This window comes from Panulirus ornatus, chromosome 55 (genome assembly GCF_036320965.1).
Source record: "Panulirus ornatus isolate Po-2019 chromosome 55, ASM3632096v1, whole genome shotgun sequence".
Lineage (NCBI taxonomy): Eukaryota > Metazoa > Arthropoda > Malacostraca > Decapoda > Palinuridae > Panulirus > Panulirus ornatus.
Window position 1 is genome coordinate 27,003,093 of NC_092278.1, and position 19,310 is coordinate 27,022,402.

At 43.0% G+C, this 19,310-nt stretch overlaps 1 protein-coding gene across 6 annotated transcripts in view; it reads right to left on the reverse strand.

Moving 5' to 3' along the window:
* Window positions 1-19,310, reverse strand: part of TBC1D23 (TBC1 domain family member 23) — a 138,031-nt gene that overhangs the window by 45,993 nt on the left and 72,728 nt on the right. For 4 of the 6 annotated variants that reach the window (XM_071693295.1, XM_071693293.1, XM_071693292.1 and 1 more), the window contains exon 9: window positions 7,575-7,661. The exons of the other annotated variants lie outside the window; for them this stretch is intronic. In XM_071693295.1, the coding sequence (XP_071549396.1) occupies window positions 7,575-7,661 (87 nt within the window). The remainder of the gene's footprint in view (window positions 1-7,574; window positions 7,662-19,310) is intronic. 6 annotated transcript variants of the gene reach the window in all.

The following is a 19,310-nucleotide window of genomic DNA, read 5'->3' on the forward strand; positions in this document are numbered from 1 at the left end:
CATATCAGGGGAGGCAGACATGTCCCTTAGCACCTACCATCTAGGCCAGGGGAGGTAGACATGTCCCCTCAGCACCCACCCCTAGCCAACATCCATGCCAGAGGAGGCAAACATGACCCTTTGCACAACTCCTAGCCACCATTCATGCCAGGGAAGGCAGACACAATGCTTAGGACCAAGTGGAGGGAGACTTGACTCCCACACTACCCTCCACCACCACTCACGTCAAGGGAGGGAGACACAATTTCAACCCCCTATCCCTCAACACCACCAGCCATGTCAGGGGAGAGACATGATCCCAACCTCCCCCATCACCATCCATGCCAAGGGAGGAGGATATGACCTCAATATCAACCACCCAGCTCCCACACTATCTACCAGCTAGGGCAGGCAGAAATGACACACAGCACCCACCTATCAATCACATCAGCGGAAAGAAATGTGATCCTCAGTACAACCACTCCAAAGGAATGAGTCATAAACCCTAGGACCCATTCATTACCCTCCAACCACTACAGGGGAGGTATAAATCACTCCTAGCACCCACTGACAACTCACACCAGGATGACTGTCAGTGCTTCTGAATCTTGTAGCAAGAGTAGTTAATAAGAAGAAAGGTGAGTGTTCAGGGAGGAGATGAATAGGTGCATTAGCAATTTTGATGCAATGGATCAAGTATCAGTGGTGAGTGATTTAAATACAAGTGTGGGTGGTGTGGCACATGAGAGTATAATTTGGTGACATGTAAATGTAAATGAAAATGCAGAATACTTTGATAAGCTGTGTGAAGAAATAGGACTAGTGATTTGGAATACCTGGTTCTTAAAAAAAGGAACATTCATAAGTATATGTAGTTGAGTGATGCTGGGGTCAATGGGAATAACTGGATAAGTAAGAGAAGAATGGCATGAGGTGAGAGAACTCAAAACTAAGGAAGTGATGAAGGTGATGAATGGAAAGTATTTGGGGAAGCATTGCTTGCATATCTGGGTGAAGTGAGTGGCATCCAGAAGGTGGAATGTGGGCATTTGACAAAGGGTAGTGAGCAATGGATGATGAATTTGCTAGTGAAATAGAAAGTGAGGTGTATGGACAATATTTACAGAAAGGCAGTGTAAGTGATTGGGAGATGTACATAAGGAAGTGGCAAGAGGTCAAAAGGAGATGCAAGGGCTGAGAAGGAGGGCAAATGAAAGATGGAGAGAATCTGCAAACTTCAGGTACAATGAAAAAAAATGCTTTGGAAGTGTGAGGAGAACATGAAAACAAATAGGAGCAGATAGGAAAGTGGCAACAAGCAAAACCTGGAATAAAAGAGATAAAATGAGCATCAAAGAATTGTTTTTTTATTCCAAAATAACTCCACGACTCCCTTCTTAAAAGGTCCTGGTGTAACAGGTGAGCCCTTTTTCCAAAAGTTCCTACTGCTCCAAGGCTGTCCTACACTCATTGGCAAGGACAGGACAAACTCCTTTAAAATGAGAGGTTCTTTGATTATTTCATTATCTATATTTTATTATACCTTGTTGCTGTCTCCTGCATTAGCGAGGTTGTGCAAGGAAACATACAAAAGAATGGCCCAACCAATCCACATACACACGTATATACATACACATCCACACACGCACATATACATACCTATACATCTCAATGTATACATATATATACACACACAGACACATACATATATACACATATACATAATTCATACTGTCTACCCTTATTCATTCCCATCGCCACCCCGCTACACATGAAATGACAACCCTTTCCCCCAGCATGTGCGCAAGGTAGCACAAGGAAAAGACAACAAAGGCCACATTCGTTCACACTCAGTCTCTAGTTGCCATGTATAATGCACCGAAACCACAGCTCCCTTTCCACATCCAGGCCCCACACAACTTTCCATGGTTTACCCCAGACGCTTCACATGCCCTGGTTCAATCTATTGACAACATGCCCACCCCAGTATACCACATCGTTCCAATTCACTCTATTCCTTGCATGCCTTTCATCCTCCTGCATGTTCAGGCCCCGATCACTCAAAATCTTTTTCACTCCATCTTTCCACCTGAAATTTGGTCTCCCACTTTTCCTTGTTCCCTCCACCTCTGACACATATATCCTCTTTGTCAATCTTTCCTCTCATTCTCTCCACATGACCAAACCATTTCAAAACACCCTTTTCTGCTCTCTTAACCACACTCTTTTTATTACCACACATCTCTGGGAAACAGAAGAAGAAGTCACGCGGGGAGTGCTCATCCTCCTCGAAGGCTCAGATTGGGGTGCCTAAATGTGTGTGGATGTAACCAAGATGTGAAAAAAGGAGAGATAGGTAGTATGTTTGAGGAAAGGAACCTGGATGTTTTGGCTCTGAGTGAAACGAAGCTCAAGGGTAAAGGGGAAGAGTGGTTTGGGAATGTCTTGGGAGTAAAGTCAGGGGTTAGTGAGAAGACAAGAGCAAGGGAAGGAGTAGCAATACTCATGAAACAGGAGTTGTGGGAGTATGTGATAGAATGTAAGAAAGTAAATTCTCGATTAATATGGGTAAAACTGAAAGTTGATGGAGAGAGATGGGTGATTACTGGTGCATATGCACCCGGGCATGAGAAGAAAGATCATGAGAGGCAAGTGTTTTGGGAGCAGCTGAATGAGTGTGTTAGTGGTTTTGATGCACGAGACCGGGTTATAGTGATGGGTGATTTGAATGCAAAGGTGAGTAATGTGGCAGTTGAGGGAATAATTGGTATACATGGGGTGTTCAGTGTTGTAAATGGAAATGGTGAAGAGCTTGTAGATTTATGTGCTGAAAAAGGACTGATGATTGGGAATACCTGGTTTAAAAAGCGAGATATACATAAGTATACTTATGTAAGTAGGAGAGATGGCCAGAGAGCGTTATTGGATTACATGTTAATTGACAGGAGCGCGAAAGAGAGACTTTTGGATGTTAATGTGCTGAGAGGTGCAACTGGAGGGATGTCTGATCATTATCTTGTGGAGGCTAAGGTGAAGATTTGTATGGGTTTTCAGAAAAGAAGAGTGAATGTTGGGGTGAAGAGGGTGGTGAGAGTAAGTGAGCTTGGGAAGGAGACTTGTGTGAGGAAGTACCAGGAGAGACTGAGTACAGAATGGAAAAAGGTGAGAACAATGGAAGTAAGGGGAGTGGGGGAGGAATGGGATGTATTTAGGGAATCAGTGATGAATTGTGCAAAAGATGCTTGTGGCATGAGAAGAGTGGGAGGTGGGTTGATTAGAAAGGGTAGTGAGTGGTGGGATGAAGAAGTAAGAGTATTAGTGAAAGAGAAGAGAGAGGCATTTGGACGATTTTTGCAGGGAAAAAATGAAATTGAGTGGGAGATGTATAAAAGAAAGAGACAGGAAGTCAAGAGAAAGGTGCAAGAGGTGAAAAAAAGGGCAAATGAGAGTTGGGGTGAGAGAGTATCATTAAATTTTAGGGAGAATAAAAAGATGTTCTGGAAGGAGGTAAATAAAGTGCGTAAGACAAGGGAGCAAATGGGAACTTCAGTGAAGGGCGCAAATGGGGAGGTGATAACAAGTAGTGGTGATGTGAGAAGGAGATGGAGTGAGTATTTTGAAGGTTTGTTGAATGCGTTTGATGATAGAGTGCCAGATATAGGGTGTTTTGGTCGAGGTGGTGTGCAAAGTGAGAGGGTTAGGGAAAATGATTTGGTAAACAGAGAAGAGGTAGTAAAAGCTTTGCGGAAGATGAAAGCCGGCAAGGCAGCAGGTTTGGATGGTATTGCAGTGGAATTTATTAAAAAAGGGGGTGACTGTATTGTTGATTGGTTGGTAAGGTTATTTAATGTATGTATGACTCATGGTGAGGTGCCTGAGGATTGGCAGAATGCGTGCATAGTGCCATTGTACAAAGGAAAAGGGGATAAGAGTGAGTGCTCAAATTACAGAGGTATAAGTTTGTTGAGTATTCCTGGTAAATTACATGGGAGGATATTGACTGAGAGGGTGAAGGCATGTACAGAGCATCAGATTGGGGAAGAGCAGTGTGGTTTCAGAAGTGGTAGAGGATGTGTGGATCAGGTGTTTGCTTTGAAGAATGTATGTGAGAAATACTTAGAAAAGCAAATGGATTTGTATGTAGCATTTATGGATCTGGAGAAGGCATATGATAGAGTTGATAGAGATGCTCTGTGGAAGGTATTAAGAATATATGGTGTGGGAGGAAAGTTGTTAGAAGCAGTGAAAAGTTTTTATCGAGGATGTAAGGCATGTGTACGTGTAGGAAGAGAGGAAAGTGATTGGTTCTCAGTGAATGTAGGTTTGCGGCAGGGGTGTGTGATGTCTCCATGGTTGTTTAATTTGTTTATGGATGGGGTTGTTAGGGAGGTGAATGCAAGAGTTTTGGAAAGAGGGGCAAGTATGAAGTCCGTTGGGGATGAGAGAGCTTGGGAAGTGAGTCAGTTGTTGTTCGCTGATGATACAGCGCTGGTGGCTGATTCATGTGAGAAACTGCAGAAGCTGGTGACTGAGTTTGGTAAAGTGTGTGAAAGAAGAAAGTTAAGAGTAAACGTGAATAAGAGCAAGGTTATTAGGTACAGTAGGGTTGAGGGTCAAGTCAATTGGGAGGTGAGTTTGAATGGAGAAAAACTGGAGGAAGTGAAGTGTTTTAGATATCTGGGAGTGGATCTGGCAGCGGATGGAACCATGGAAGCGGAAGTGGATCATAGGGTGGGGGAGGAGGCGAAAATTCTGGGAGCCTTGAAGAATGTGTGGAAGTCGAGAACATTATCTCGGAAAGCAAAAATGGGTATGTTTGAAGGAATAGTGGTTCCAACAATGTTGTATGGTTGCGAGGCGTGGGCTATGGATAGAGTTGTGCGCAGGAGGATGGATGTGCTGGAAATGAGATGTTTGAGGACAATATGTGGTGTGAGGTGGTTTGATCGAGTAAGTAACGTAAGGGTAAGAGAGATGTGTGGAAATAAAAAGAGTGTGGTTGAGAGAGCAGAAGAGGGTGTTTTGAAATGGTTCGGGCACATGGAGAGAATGAGTGAGGAAAGATTGACCAAGAGAATATATGTGTCGGAGGTGGAGGGAACGAGGAGAAGAGGGAGACAAAATTGGAGGTGGAAAGATGGAGTGAAAAAGATTTTGTGTGATCGGGGCCTGAACATGCAGGAGGGTGAAAGGAGGGCAAGGAATAGAGTGATTTGGAGCAATGTGGTATACCGGGGTTGATGTGCTGGCAGTGGATGGAATCAAGGCATGTGAAGCGTCTGGGGTAAACCATGGAAAGCTGTGTAGGTATGTATATTTGCGTGTGTGGACGTATGTATATACATGTGTATGGGGGTGGGTTGGGCCATTTCTTTCGTCTGTTTCCTTGCGCTACCTCGCAAACGCGGGAGACAGCGGCAAAAAAAAAAAAAAAAAAAAAATCTCTCTTACCCTTTTATTACTTACTAGATCAAACCACCTCACACCACATACTGTCCTTGAACATCTCATTTCCAGCACAACCACCCTCCTCCGCACAACTTTATCTATAGCCTACGACTTGCAACCATATAACATTGTCGGAACCACTATCCCTTCAAACATACCCATTTTTGCTTTCCAAGATAACGTTCTCGCCTTCCACACATTTTTCAACGCTCGCAGAACTTTCGCCCCCTCTCCCATCCTATGACTCACTTCCACTTCCATGGTTCCATCTGCTGCCAAATCCACTCCCAGATATCTAAAACACTTCACTTCCTCTGATGCTCTGTACATGCCTTCACTCTCTCAATCAATACCCTCACACATAATTTCCCAGGAATACTCAACAAACTTATACCTCTGTATTTTGAGCACTCACCTTTATCCCCTTTGCCTCTGTACAATGGCACTATGCAAGCATTCCACCAATCCTCAGGCACCTCATCATGAGTCATACATACATTAAATAACCTTACCAACCATTCAACAACACAGTCACCCCCTTTTTTAATAAATTCCACAGCAAAACCAACCAAACCCGCTGCCTTGCAGTCTTTCATCTTCCGCAAAGCTTTTACTACCTCTTCTCTGTTTACCAAATCATTCTCCCTAACCCTCTCACTTTGCACACCACCTCAAACAAAACACCCTATATCTGCCACTCTATCATCAAACACATTCAACAAACCTTCAAAATACTCATTCCATCTCCTTCTCACATCACCGCTACTTGTTATCACCACCCCATTAGCCCCCTTCACTGATGTTCCCATTTGTTCCCTTGTCTTACGCACTTTATTTACCTCCTTCCAAAACATCTTTTTATTCTCCCTAAAATCTAATGATACTCTCTCACCCCAACTCTCACTTGCCCTCTTTTTCACCTCTTGCACCTTTCTCTTGACCTCCTGCCTCTTTCTTTTATACATCTCCCAGTCTTTTGCATTATCTCCCTGCAAAAATTGTCCAAATGCCTCTCACTGATGAGACTATGTTTTGTTCTGCTGACTGACAATGATACAGCCTTGCAGAATGTGGCTTTTTGCTCAGTGTAACCCTTAAGCAGGCAGAGTCTACTGAATGTGTTAGATGACAGAGCTGCAGGTGTGGGCTGTTTGGCATGTGAAGATATGTAGAGTGAGAGAGTCGTGGAACATGGTTTTGTGAAAAGATATGAATTGAATGAAAGCCATTCATAAGATGAAGTGTCATAAAGCGGCTGGAAAAGTAGAGATTGTTGTTGAATTTCTCAAGAAGGGGGTGACAAGACTGTCAACTGGTTAGGTAAGGGTTTTAAATGTATGTATGGCTCAAGGTTAGGTGTCTGAAGACTGGTTGATTGCCTGTATGCTGCCATTATGTCAAAGCAATGGGGATAAAAGTGAATGACATATTGCTGTACAGATATATAAGTCTGTTGAGCATCAGTGGAACTGTGTATCAAAAAGAGGTGATTGAGAGGTTGGCAGCAAGCACAGAGCTTCAGACGAGGGAGGAATAAAGTGACTGCAGGAGTGATAGAGTATGCTTAGACTAGGCTTTTACTCTGAAAATTCATTGGAGAAATAAGGGATAAATGCTCTGGAAAATTCATGTGAGAAATACTTTGAGAATAAAGTTCTTAAAATTCATGAGAGAAATACCTAGAGAATAAGAGATTTTTAAATACAGCATTTATGAAGCTGATGAAAGCACACCGAGGAGTTAACAGAGATACTTTGAGAAAGATGCTAAAAATACATGGTGTGGGAAGACAGATACTAGAAGCAGTGAGGATTTCTAATTAAGAAAGAAAGGTGTGTTAACCTGTTGCCCTTCTGATCGAGTTTACATCACAAAATCTCCTTTGCATGACTATCAGTTAGCACGTACTTCAATACTGCCTGTAGACCCCCAATGCATCTCTCATGTATACACTCACTTTGACAAGCTGTTCCCCATTTTTATTTAAAATGGGAATTACAAGCTCCTTTGTTATAAACTCAACTGCCACATCTCGCACCTATTTTATTCTTGCAATACAATAAACTCAAGTGAGACACACCGAGCTGGAATGTCACACCACACATCTATTCCATTCCTGCAATATAATAAACTCTAGCGTGACATACCAAGCTGGAATCAAGATGAAATGCATTGGGAAGATGACCAGCATTGTACTGGTCAGACGGTCGACAGTCCACAAGGAAAAACCGAACCTGAAATTAATATGTACGTTATACTCAGAGGCTACCCTTGATATGGACTACTGTCCATGACTGAAGCCTAGGATATAAAACATAAGACTGGAGTGAATTATTCAATTATTTTAATACAGACAAACATTTGAGGTGTGCTGGGGTTTTTAGTCTTTTGAACAATGTAGGAGCCTGATGACCTCAGGGACACACTGCACTAGAGTTGTCCTCTGCCAGTGGCCTATCTAGGGTGAGGCACAAAAGGCTAAGAAGTGGCACCGGACTCTATCAGCAATGCCAGGGAGTAAAAGGGACAAGTCATTGAGGGTAACGGCCCTGAATGTAAATGATATGACTGGTGAGAGCAGGAGGAGCATGTGGAGATATTTAAAAGTAATAGTTTGGATGTGCGGGGGACTGTGGAAACCGATATCCATGGGCAAAGTCGACAGAGTGAAAATGGAAATGAAGAATGCAAGTTACTGGAGGGCGTGGAAGGAAGAAAGGTACAGATGAGAATGAATGAAAATTATCAGGGAAGACAGAAAGAAGAATATGCAACTGTTCCATCACCAATAATATAGGAGAATGTTACAGAACATGGTTGGAATGGATCAGGGGTCATAAGGGTGAAAGGAAAGATTAAAATTGTGATGAATGCATGAGTACATGTATGTGCGCCAGTGAATATGAAGACCATGCGAGGCAAGGATAAATAGTTTCGAGATGGAGAGAAAGGTGGTTGTAATGGGAAATATGAAAGCAAAGGTGGGATGTGAGAACAACAGACAACAGTGAGATAGTTGGTGAACAGAGAGTGCCTAGAGTAAATGAGAATGGAAGTTATCTTGTGGATGTCTGTGCTGAAAGGGGTTTATTCCTTGCAAACACCTTTTTTCAGAACAAGATGATTCATAGGTATAAATGGATGAGAAACGATGGAAGAGAAGAGCAAAAGGGTCTGACTGACTATGTGGCAGAGGATAAAAGGTTGAGAAAGGGTGTGCTGGATGCCACAGTTGTGAGATGATTCTCTGGAGACTCTGATCATTTTGCAGTTCTAATGGCGGTGAGGATCAGGGAAAATTGGAGGCATGGTGAAAAGAAGAACAAAGAGGTAAAGGTGTTGGCAAGTGAGAATATGAAGCAGAGAGAATGCAGTGAGAAGTATGAAGGGAGAGTAAGTGAAAGTTTAGATGAAAGTGCAGTAAATGTAGGAATGCAGTTATGTGTGAATGAGGTGTTTACAATATTTAGAGAAAGACTGCTAAAGGTTGCACAGTCAGTAAATGGACAGAAGGTTGTGGGAATTAAGAATTAAAGGGGAAATGCATGGTGGGTAGATGATATCAGAAACAGTGTGGAAGAGAGGAAAAAAGGCATATGATAGAATGCTTGAAAGGAATGTACCAGTGAAAGTTCAGCAAAGGAGGAGGGAAGAATATAAGATGTGTAAGCAGGATGTTAAGAGGCTGATAGAGGAGTGCAAAAAGAAAGTGGATGAAGATTTTGAGAGTTGAGTGAAAAGTTTTAGGAAAATATGAAACTGTACCAAAAGAAGTAAAAAAGGGAAGAGGAGGATGTAAGACTGGAAATGTTAACATGAAAAGTAAGGAAGGGGAGTTGCTGTATCAGAAGGAGGAATTGAAAGGAAGATGGAAGGATTCTTTTGAAGAACTGACGAATGTGGAAGATGAGGCAGCAATTGATACAAGCACGGTTATGGAGGATAGAAGGAAAGGTGAGGCAGCAGTTGATACAAGCATGATTATGGAAGATAGAAGGAAAGGTGAGGCAGCAGTTGGTACAAGCATGATTATGGAGGATAGAAGGAAAGGTGAGCCAGCAGTTGATACAAGCATGACTACAGAGGATAGAAGGAAAGGTGAGGCAGCAGTTGGTACAAGCATGATTATGGAGGATAGAAGGAAAGGTGAGGCAGCAGTTGGTACAAGCATGATTATGGAGGATAGAAGGAAAGGTGAGGCAGCAGTTGATACAAGCATGACTACAGAGGATAGAAGGAAAGGTGAGGCAGCAGTTGATACAAGCATGATTATGGAGGATAGAAGGAAAGGTGAGCCAGCAGTTGATACAAGCATGACTACAGAGGATAGAAGGAAACGTGAGGCAGCAGTTGGTACAAGCATGACTACAGAGGATAGAAGGAAAGGTGAGGCAGCAGTTGATACAAACATGATTATGGAGGATAGAAGGAAAGGTGAGGCAGCAGTTGGTACAAGCATGATTACAGAGGATAGAAGGAAAGGTGAGGCAGCAGTTGGTACAAGCATGATTATGGAGGATAGAAGGAAAGGTGAGCCAGCAGTTGATACAAGCATGACTACAGAGGATAGAAGGAAAGGTGAGGCAGCAGTTGGTACAAGCATGATTATGGAGGATAGAAGGAAAGGTGAGGCAGCAGTTGGTACAAGCATGATTATGGAGGATAGAAGGAAAGAAGGAAGAAGATACAAGTGCAAATGCCTTTAGGGATGTAAAATGGGTGATAATAAGTTTGAGGGTAGGAAAAGCATCTAGAATGGATGAGATTTCAGTGGAAAAGATAAAGTAAGGTGAAGAAAGTGACAGACTTGATCCATTTATAATTTAGCATGGAAACAGAAAGTTGTGCCTGAGTACTGGGTGAAAGTTATTGTTGTTCTTTTATTCAAATGAAAAGGTACTAAAGATCTATGTATATATTATATGGTAATAAGTCTGTTAAGCATATGATAGAGTTGATAGAGATGCTCTGTGGAAGGTATTAAGAATATATGGTGTGGGAGGCAAGTTGTTAGAAGCAGTGAAAAGTTTTTATCGAGGATGTAAGGCATGTGTACGTGTAGGAAGAGAGGAAAGTGATTGGTTCTCAGTGAATGTAGGTTTGCGGCAGGGGTGTGTGATGTCTCCATGGTTGTTTAATTTGTTTATGGATGGGGTTGTTAGGGAGGTAAATGCAAGAGTCTTGGAAAGAGGGGCAAGTATGAAGCCTGTTGGGGATGAGAGAGCTTGGGAAGTGAGTCAGTTGTTGTTCGCTGATGATACAGCGCTGGTGGCGGATTCATGTGAGAAACTGCAGAAGCTGGTGACGGAGTTTGGTAAAGTGTGTGGAAGAAGAAAGTTAAGAGTAAATGTGAATAAGAGCAAGGTTATTAGGTACAGTAGGGTTGAGGGTCAAGTCAATTGGGAGGTGAGTTTGAATGGTGAAAAACTGGAGGAAGTGAAGTGTTTTAGATATCTGGGAGTGGATCTGTCAGCGGATGGAACCATGGAAGCGGAAGTGGATCATAGGGTGGGGGAGGGGGGGAAAATTTTGGGAGCCTTGAAAAATGTGTGGAAGTCGAGAACATTATCCCGGAAAGCAAAAATGGGTATGTTTGAAGGAATAGTAGTTCCAACAATGTTGTATGGTTGCGAGGCGTGGGCTATGGATAGAGTTGTGCGCAGGAGGATGGATGTGCTGGAAATGAGATGTTTGAGGACAATGTGTGGTGTGAGGTGGTTTGATCGAGTAAGTAACGTAAGGGTAAGAGAGATGTGTGGAAATAAAAAGAGCGTGGTTGAGAGAGCAGAAGAGGGTGTTTTGAAATGGTTTGGGCACATGGAGAGAATGAGTGAGGAAAGATTGACCAAGAGGATATATGTGTCGGAGGTGGAGGGAACGAGGAGAAGAGGGAGACCAAATTGGAGGTGGAAAGATGGAGTGAAAAGGATTTTGTGTGATCGGGGCCTGAACATGCAGGAGGGTGAAAGGAGGGCAAGGAATAGAGTGAATTGGAGCGATGTGGTATACAGGGGTTGACGTGCTGTCAGTGGATTGAATCAAGGCATGTGACGCGTCCGGGGTAAACCATGGAAAGCTGTGTAGGTATGTATATTTGCGTGTGTGGACGTGTGTATGTACATGTGTATGGGGGGGGTTGGGCCATTTCTTTCGTCTGTTTCCTTGCGCTACCTCGCAAACGCGGGAGACAGCGACAAAGTATATAAAAAAAAAAAAAAAGTCTGTTAAGTATATAAGGAACAATGTAAGAAGGAGTTTTGATTGACAGAGTGATGAAATTGACTGCATGCAGAATCAAAGGAGTTTATTCTTTTTTGAAAGGTAAGGAAAGTATGAATCAGACTTTTGTTGCAAAAATGACTGTGAGGAAAGTATCTAGTGAAAGGTACAAAGCTGTATGCAGCTTTAACAGATCTGGAGAAAATGTATGACAGAGTTGAGAGGAATGCTTTATGGGATATTTAAGGATATATGGTATAGGAGAAAAACTGCTGGATGGTGTGAAAGCCTTCTTTAAAGAAGCAAATGCATTTGTAAGAATGGATGAAGAGTTGAGCAAAAGTTTTGGTATACATGTGGTTGTGAAGAGGGGCTGTGATGTCACCATGGCTTTTTATCACATATTATAAGGATGGAATGTTACGAGAGATGAAACAAAACTTGGGAAAGGGGGTGCTGAGATTAGGTGTAGTAGTGAGGAATGGTGGTTTGAAACAAGCCTGTTTGCAGATGGTGCAGTGTTGTTTGCTGAGAGTGAAGAGGAGTTGCAGAGGGGTATCAGTGTCTTTCATGTGTGTGTGTAAACATAGGTGATTAAAGGTAAATGTGAGTAAAAGTAAAGTAATGGTGTCTAAAAAGAAACAGAAGGAAAGTATGGATTTTTCAAACCCTATAGAGTGAAAGAAGAAAGACCACCAAACTGTGCTACAGATATAGAGGTAGAGGTGAGAGAATTCATGTATTCAGGGGCTATCTTGGGTAAGTTTGGTGATATGGTAGGAGAGATAAGGCAAAGAGCAGCACAGGGTAGAAGAGTCATTGAGTCTCTTAATAGAATAAAGAAGGGTACAGGTGTAAGTATGGAAGAGAAGAATGGATTAAGGGACAGCATCATCCTCCCAATCCTGAACTATGTAGCCAAAACATGGACATGGAATGAGTCACAGAGGTTAAGAATCCAGGCTGAAAGGAAACACACGAAAGAATGGCCCAACCCACCCACATACACATGTATATACATACACGTCCACACACGCACATATACAGACCTATACATTTCAACATGTACATGGAAGGAACAGACAATACATATATGCACGTGTACATAATCCATACTGTCTGCCTTTATTCATTCCTGTCACCACCCCGCCACACATAAAATGACAACCCCTCCCCCCACATGCACACGAGATAGTGCTAGGAAAAGACAACAAAGGCCACATTCGTTCACACTCAGTCTTTAGCTATCATGTATAATGCACTGAAACCACAGCTCCCTTTTCACATCCAGGCCCCACAAAACTTTCAATGGTTTACCCCAGACGCTTCACATGCCCTAGTTCAATCCAGTGACAGCACGTCGACCCCAGTATACCACATAGTTCCAATTCACTCTATTCCTTACACGCCTTTCACCCTCCTGCATATTCAGGCCCTGATCGCTCAAAATCTTTTTCACTCCATCCTTCCATCTCCAATATGGTCTCCCACTTTTCCTCATTCCCTCCACCTTTGACACATATATCCTCTTTGTCAATCTTTCCTCACTCATTCTCTCCATGTGACCAAACCACTTCAATACACCCTCTTCTTCTCTCTCAACCATACTCTTTTTATTTCCACACATCTCTCTTACCCTTCCATTACTTAATCAAACCACTTGACCTTGTTCTCAAGCATCTCATGACCAACACATCAACCCTCCTCCGCGCAACCCTATCTATAGCCCATGCCTTGCAACCATATAACATTGTTGGAACAACTATTCCTTCAAACATACCCATTTTTGCTTTCCGAGATAATGGTTTCACCTTCCACACATTTCTCAACGCTCCCAGAGCTTTCCCCCCCCCTCCCCCAACCCGTGACTCACTTCTGCTTCCATGGTTCCATGTGCTGCCAAATCCACTCCCAGATATCTAAAACACTTCACTTCCTCCAGTTTTTCTCCATTCGAACTTACCTCCCAATTGACTTGTCCCTCAACCCTACTGTACCTAATAACCTTGCTCTTATTCACATTTACTATCAGCTTTCTTCTTTCACACTTTACCAAACTCAGTCACCAGCTTCTGCAGTTTCTCACATGAATCAGCCACCAGCACCATATCATCAGTGAACAACAACTGACTCACTTCCCAAGCTCTCTCATCCACAACAGACTGCATACTTGCCCCTCTTTCCAAAACTTTTGCATTCACCTCCCTAACAACCCCATCCATAAACAAATTAAACAACCATGGAGACATCACACACCCCTGCCGCAACTGACATTCACTGAGAACCAATTACTTTCCTCTCTTCCTACTCGTACACATGCCTTACATCCTCGATGAAAACTTTTCACTGCTTCTAGCAACTTGACTCCCACACCATACACTCTTAATACTTTCCACAAAGCATCTCTATCAACCCAATTATATGCCTTCTCCAGATCCATAAATGCTACATTTTTTTTTTTTTTTTTTTTTATACTTTGTCGCTGTCTCCCGCGTTTGCGAGGTAGCGCAAGGAAACAGACGAAAGAAATGGCCCAACCCCCCCCATACACATGTACATACACACGTCCACACACGCAAATATACATACCCACACAGCCCTCCACGGCCCACCCCGGACGCTCCACATGCCCTGATTCAATCCACTGACAGCACGTCAACCCCTGTATACCACATCGCTCCAATTCACTCTATTCCTTGCCCTCCTTTCACCCTCCTGCATGTTCAGGCCCCGATCACACAAAATCCTTTTCACTCCATCTTTCCACCTCCAATTTGGTCTCCCTCTTCTCCTCGTTCCCTTCACCTCCGACACATATATCCTCTTGGTCAATCTTTCCTCACTCATTCTCTCCATGTGCCCAAACCATTTCAAAACACCCTCTTCTGCTCTCTCAACCACGCTCTTTTTATTTCCACACATCTCTCTTACCCTTACGTTACTTACTCGATCAAACCACCTCACACCACACATTGTCCTCAAACATCTCATTTCCAGCACATCCATCCTCCTGCGCACAACTCTATCCATAGCCCACGCCTCGCAACCATACAACATTGTTGGAACTACTATTCCTTCAAACATACCCATTTTTGCTTTCCGGGATAATGTTCTCGACTTCCACACATTTTTCAAGGCTCCCAAAATTTTCGCCCCCTCCCCCACCCTATGATCCACTTCCGCTTCCATGGTTCCATCCGCTGACAGATCCACTCCCAGATATCTAAAACACTTCACTTCCTCCAGTTTTTCTCCATTCAAACTCACCTCCCAATTGACTTGACCCTCAACCCTACTGTACCTAATAACCTTGCTCTTATTCACATTTACTCTTAACTTTCTTCTTCCACACACTTTACCAAACTCAGTCACCAGCTTCTGCAGTTTCTCACATGAATCCGCCACCAGCGCTGTATCATCAGCGAACAACAACTGACTCACTTCCCAAGCTCTCTCATCCCCAACAGACTTCATACTTGCCCCTCTTTCCAAGACTCTTGCATTTACCTCCCTAACAACCCCATCCATAAACAAATTAAACAACCATGGAGACATCACACACCCCTGCCGCAAACCTACATTCACTGAGAACCAATCACTTTCCTCTCTTCCTACACGTACACACGCCTTACATCCTCGATAAAAACTTTTCACTGCTTCTAACAACTTGCCTCCCACACCATATATTCTTAATACCTTCCACAGAGCATCTCTATCAACTCTATCATATGCCTTCTCCAGATCCATAAATGCTACATACAAATCCATTTGCTTTTCTAAGTATTTCTCACATACATTCTTCAAAGCAAACACCTGATCCACACATCCTCTACCACTTCTGAAACCACACTGCTCTTCCCCAATCTGATGCTCTGTACATGCCTTCACCCTCTCAATCAATACCCTCCCATATAATTTACCAGGAATACTCAACAAACTTATACCTCTGTAATTTGAGAACTCACTCTTATCCCCTTTACCTTTGTACAATGGCACTATGCACGCATTCCGCCAATCCTCAGGCACCTCACCATGAGTCATACATACATTAAATAACCTTACCAACCAGTCAACAATACAGTCACCCCCTTTTTTAATAAATTCCACTGCAATACCATCCAAACCTGCTGCCTTGCCGGCTTTCATCTTCCGCAAAGCTTTTACTACCTCTTCTCTGTTTACCAAATCATTTTCCCTAACCCTCTCACTTTGCACACCACCTCGACCCAAACACCCTATATCTGCCACTCTGTCATCAGACACATTCAACAAACCTTCAAAATACTCATTCCATCTCCTTCTCACATCACCACTACTTGTTATCACCTCCCCATTTACGCCCTTCACTGAAGTTCCCATTTGCTCCCTTGTCTTACGCACCCTATTTACCTCCTTCCAGAACATCTTTTTATTCTCCCTAAAATTTAATGATAGTCTCTCACCCCAACTCTCATTTGCCCTTTTTTTCACCTCTTGCACCTTTCTCTTGACCTCCTGTCTCTTTCTTTTATACTTCTCCCACTCAATTGCATTTTTTCCCTGCAAAAATCGTCCAAATGCCTCTCTCTTCTCTTTCACTAATACTCTTACTTCTTCATCCCACCACTCACTACCCTTTCTAAACAGCCCACCTCCCACTCTTCTCATGCCACAAGCATCTTTTGCGCAATCCATCACTGATTCCCTAAATACATCCCATTCCTCCCCCACTCCCCTTACTTCCATTGTTCTCACCTTTTTCCATTCTGTACACAGTCTCTCCTGATACTTCTTCACACAGGTCTCCTTCCCAAGCTCACTTACTCTCACCACCTTCTTCACCCCAACATTCACTCTTCTTTTCTGAAAACCCATACTAATCTTCACCTTAGCCTCCACAAGATAATGATCAGACATCCCTCCCGTTGCACCTCTCAGCACATTGACATCCAAAAGTCTCTCTTTCGCACGCCTTTCAATTAACACGTAATCCAATAACGCTCTCTGGCCATCTCTCCTACTTACATAAGTATACTTATGTATATCTCGCTTTTTAAAACCAGGTATTCCCAATCATCAGTCCTTTTTCAGCACATAAATCTACAAGCTCTTCACCATTTCCATTTACAACACTGAACACCCCATGCATACCAATTATTCCCTCAACTGTCACATTACTCACCTTTGCATTCAAATCACCCATCACTATAACCCGGTCTCGTGCATCAAAACCGCTAACACACTCATTTAGCTGCTCCCAAAACACTTGCCTCTCATGATCTTTCTTCTCATGCCCAGGTGCATATGCACCAATAATCACCCACCTCTCTCCATCAACTTTCAATTTTACCCATATTAATCGAGAATTTACTTTCTTACATTCTATCACATACTCCCACAACTCCTGTTTCAGGAGTATTGCTACTCCTTCCCTTGCTCTTGTCCTCTCACTAACCCCTGACTTCACTCCCCAGACATTTCCAAACCACTCTTCCCCTTTACCCTTGAGCTTCGTTTCACTCAGAGCCAAAATATGCTACATGCTACATACAAATCCATTTGTTTTTCTAAGTATTTCTCACATACATTCTTCAAAGCAAACACCTGATCCACACATCCTCTACCACTTCTGAAACCACACTGCTCTTCCCCAATCTGATGCTCTGTACATGCCTTCACCCTCTCAATCAATACCCTCCCATATAATTTCCCAGGAATACTCAACAAACTTATACCTCTGTAATTTGAACATCCACCTTTATCCCCTTTGCCTTTGTACAATGGCAATATGCTTTCATTCTGCCAATCCTCAGGCACTTCACCATTAGCCATACACAAATTGAATATCCTCACCAACCAGTCAACAACACAGTCACCCCTTTTTAATAAATTCCACTGCAACACCAACCAAACCCACCGCCTTGCCAGCTTTCATATTCCGCAAAGCTTTCACTACCTCTTTGTTTACTAAATCATTCTCCCTGACCCTCTCACTTCACACACCATTTCGACCAAAACATCCTATATCTGCCACTATATCATCTAGCATATTCAACAAACCTTCAAAATACTCACTTCAAAATACTCACATGGTTCCATCCGCTGCCAAATCCACTCCCAGATATCTAAAACACTTTACTTCCTCCAGTTTTTCTCCATTCAAACTTACCTATCAATTGACTTGTCCCTCAACCCTACTGTACCTAATAACCTTGCTCTTATTCACACTTAGCTTTCTTCTTTCACACACTTTACCAAACTCAGTCACCAGCTCCTGCAGTTTCTCACCCAAATCAGCAACCAGCACGGTATCATCAGTGAGCAACAACTGACTCACTTCTCAAGCTCTCTCATCCACAACAGACTGCATACTAGCCCCTCTCTCCAAAACTTTTGCGTTCACCTCCCTCACAACCCCATCCATAAACAAATTAAACAACCATGGAGACATCACGCACCCCTGCTGCTATATATATATTTTTTTATTATTATTATTATTTTGCTTTGTCGCTGTCTCCCACGTTTGCGAGGTAGCACAAGGAAACAGACGAAAGAAATGGCCCAACCCACCCACATACACATGTATATACATACACGTCCACACACGCAAATATACATACCTATACATCTCAATGTACACATATATATACACACACAGACATATACATATATACACATGTATATAATTCATACTGTCTGCCTTTATCTATTCCCATCGCCACCTCGCCACACATGGAATAACGTCCCCCTCCCCCTCGTGTGCGAGGTAGCGCTAGGAAAAGACAACAAATGGCCCATTTGTTCACACTCAGTCTCTACCTGTCATGTAATAATTACCGAAACCACAGCTCCCGTTCCACATCCAGGCCCCACACAACTTTCCATGGTTTACCCCAGACGCTTTACATGCCCTGATTCAATCCATTGACAGCACATCGACCCTGGTATACCACATCGATCCAATTCACTCTATTCCTTGCCTGCCTTTCACCCTCCTGCATGTTCAGGCCCTGATCACTCAAAATCTTTTTCACTCCATCTTTCCACCTCCAATTTGGTCTCCCACTTCTCCTCGTTCCCTCCACCTCTGACACATATATCCTCTTGGTCAATCTTTCCTCACTCATTCTCTCCATTTGCCCAAACCATTTCAAAACACCCTCTTCTCCTCTCTCAACCACGCTCTTTTTATTTCCACACATCTCTCTTACCCTTACATTACTTACTCGATCAAACCACCTCACACAACATATTGTCCTCAAACATCTTATTTCCAGCACATCCACCCTCCTGCACACAACTCTGTCCATAGCCCACACCTCACAACCATACAACATTGATGGGGGAGGAATGGGATGTATCTAGGGAAGCAGCAATGGCTTGCGCAAAAGATGCTTGGGGCATGAGAAGCGTGGGAGGTGGGTTGATTAGAAAGGGTAGTGAGTGGTGGGATGAAGAAGTAAGAGTATTAGTGAAAGAGAAGAGAGAGGCATTTGGACGATTTCTGCAGGAAAAACATGCAAATGACTGGGAGATGTATAAAAGAGAGAGGCAGGAGGTCAAGAGAAAGGTGCAAGAGGTGAAAAAGAGGGCAAATGAGAGTTGGGGTGAAAGAGTATCATTAAATTCTAGGGAGAATAAAAAGATGTTTTGGAAGGAGGTAAATAAAGTGCATATGACAAAGG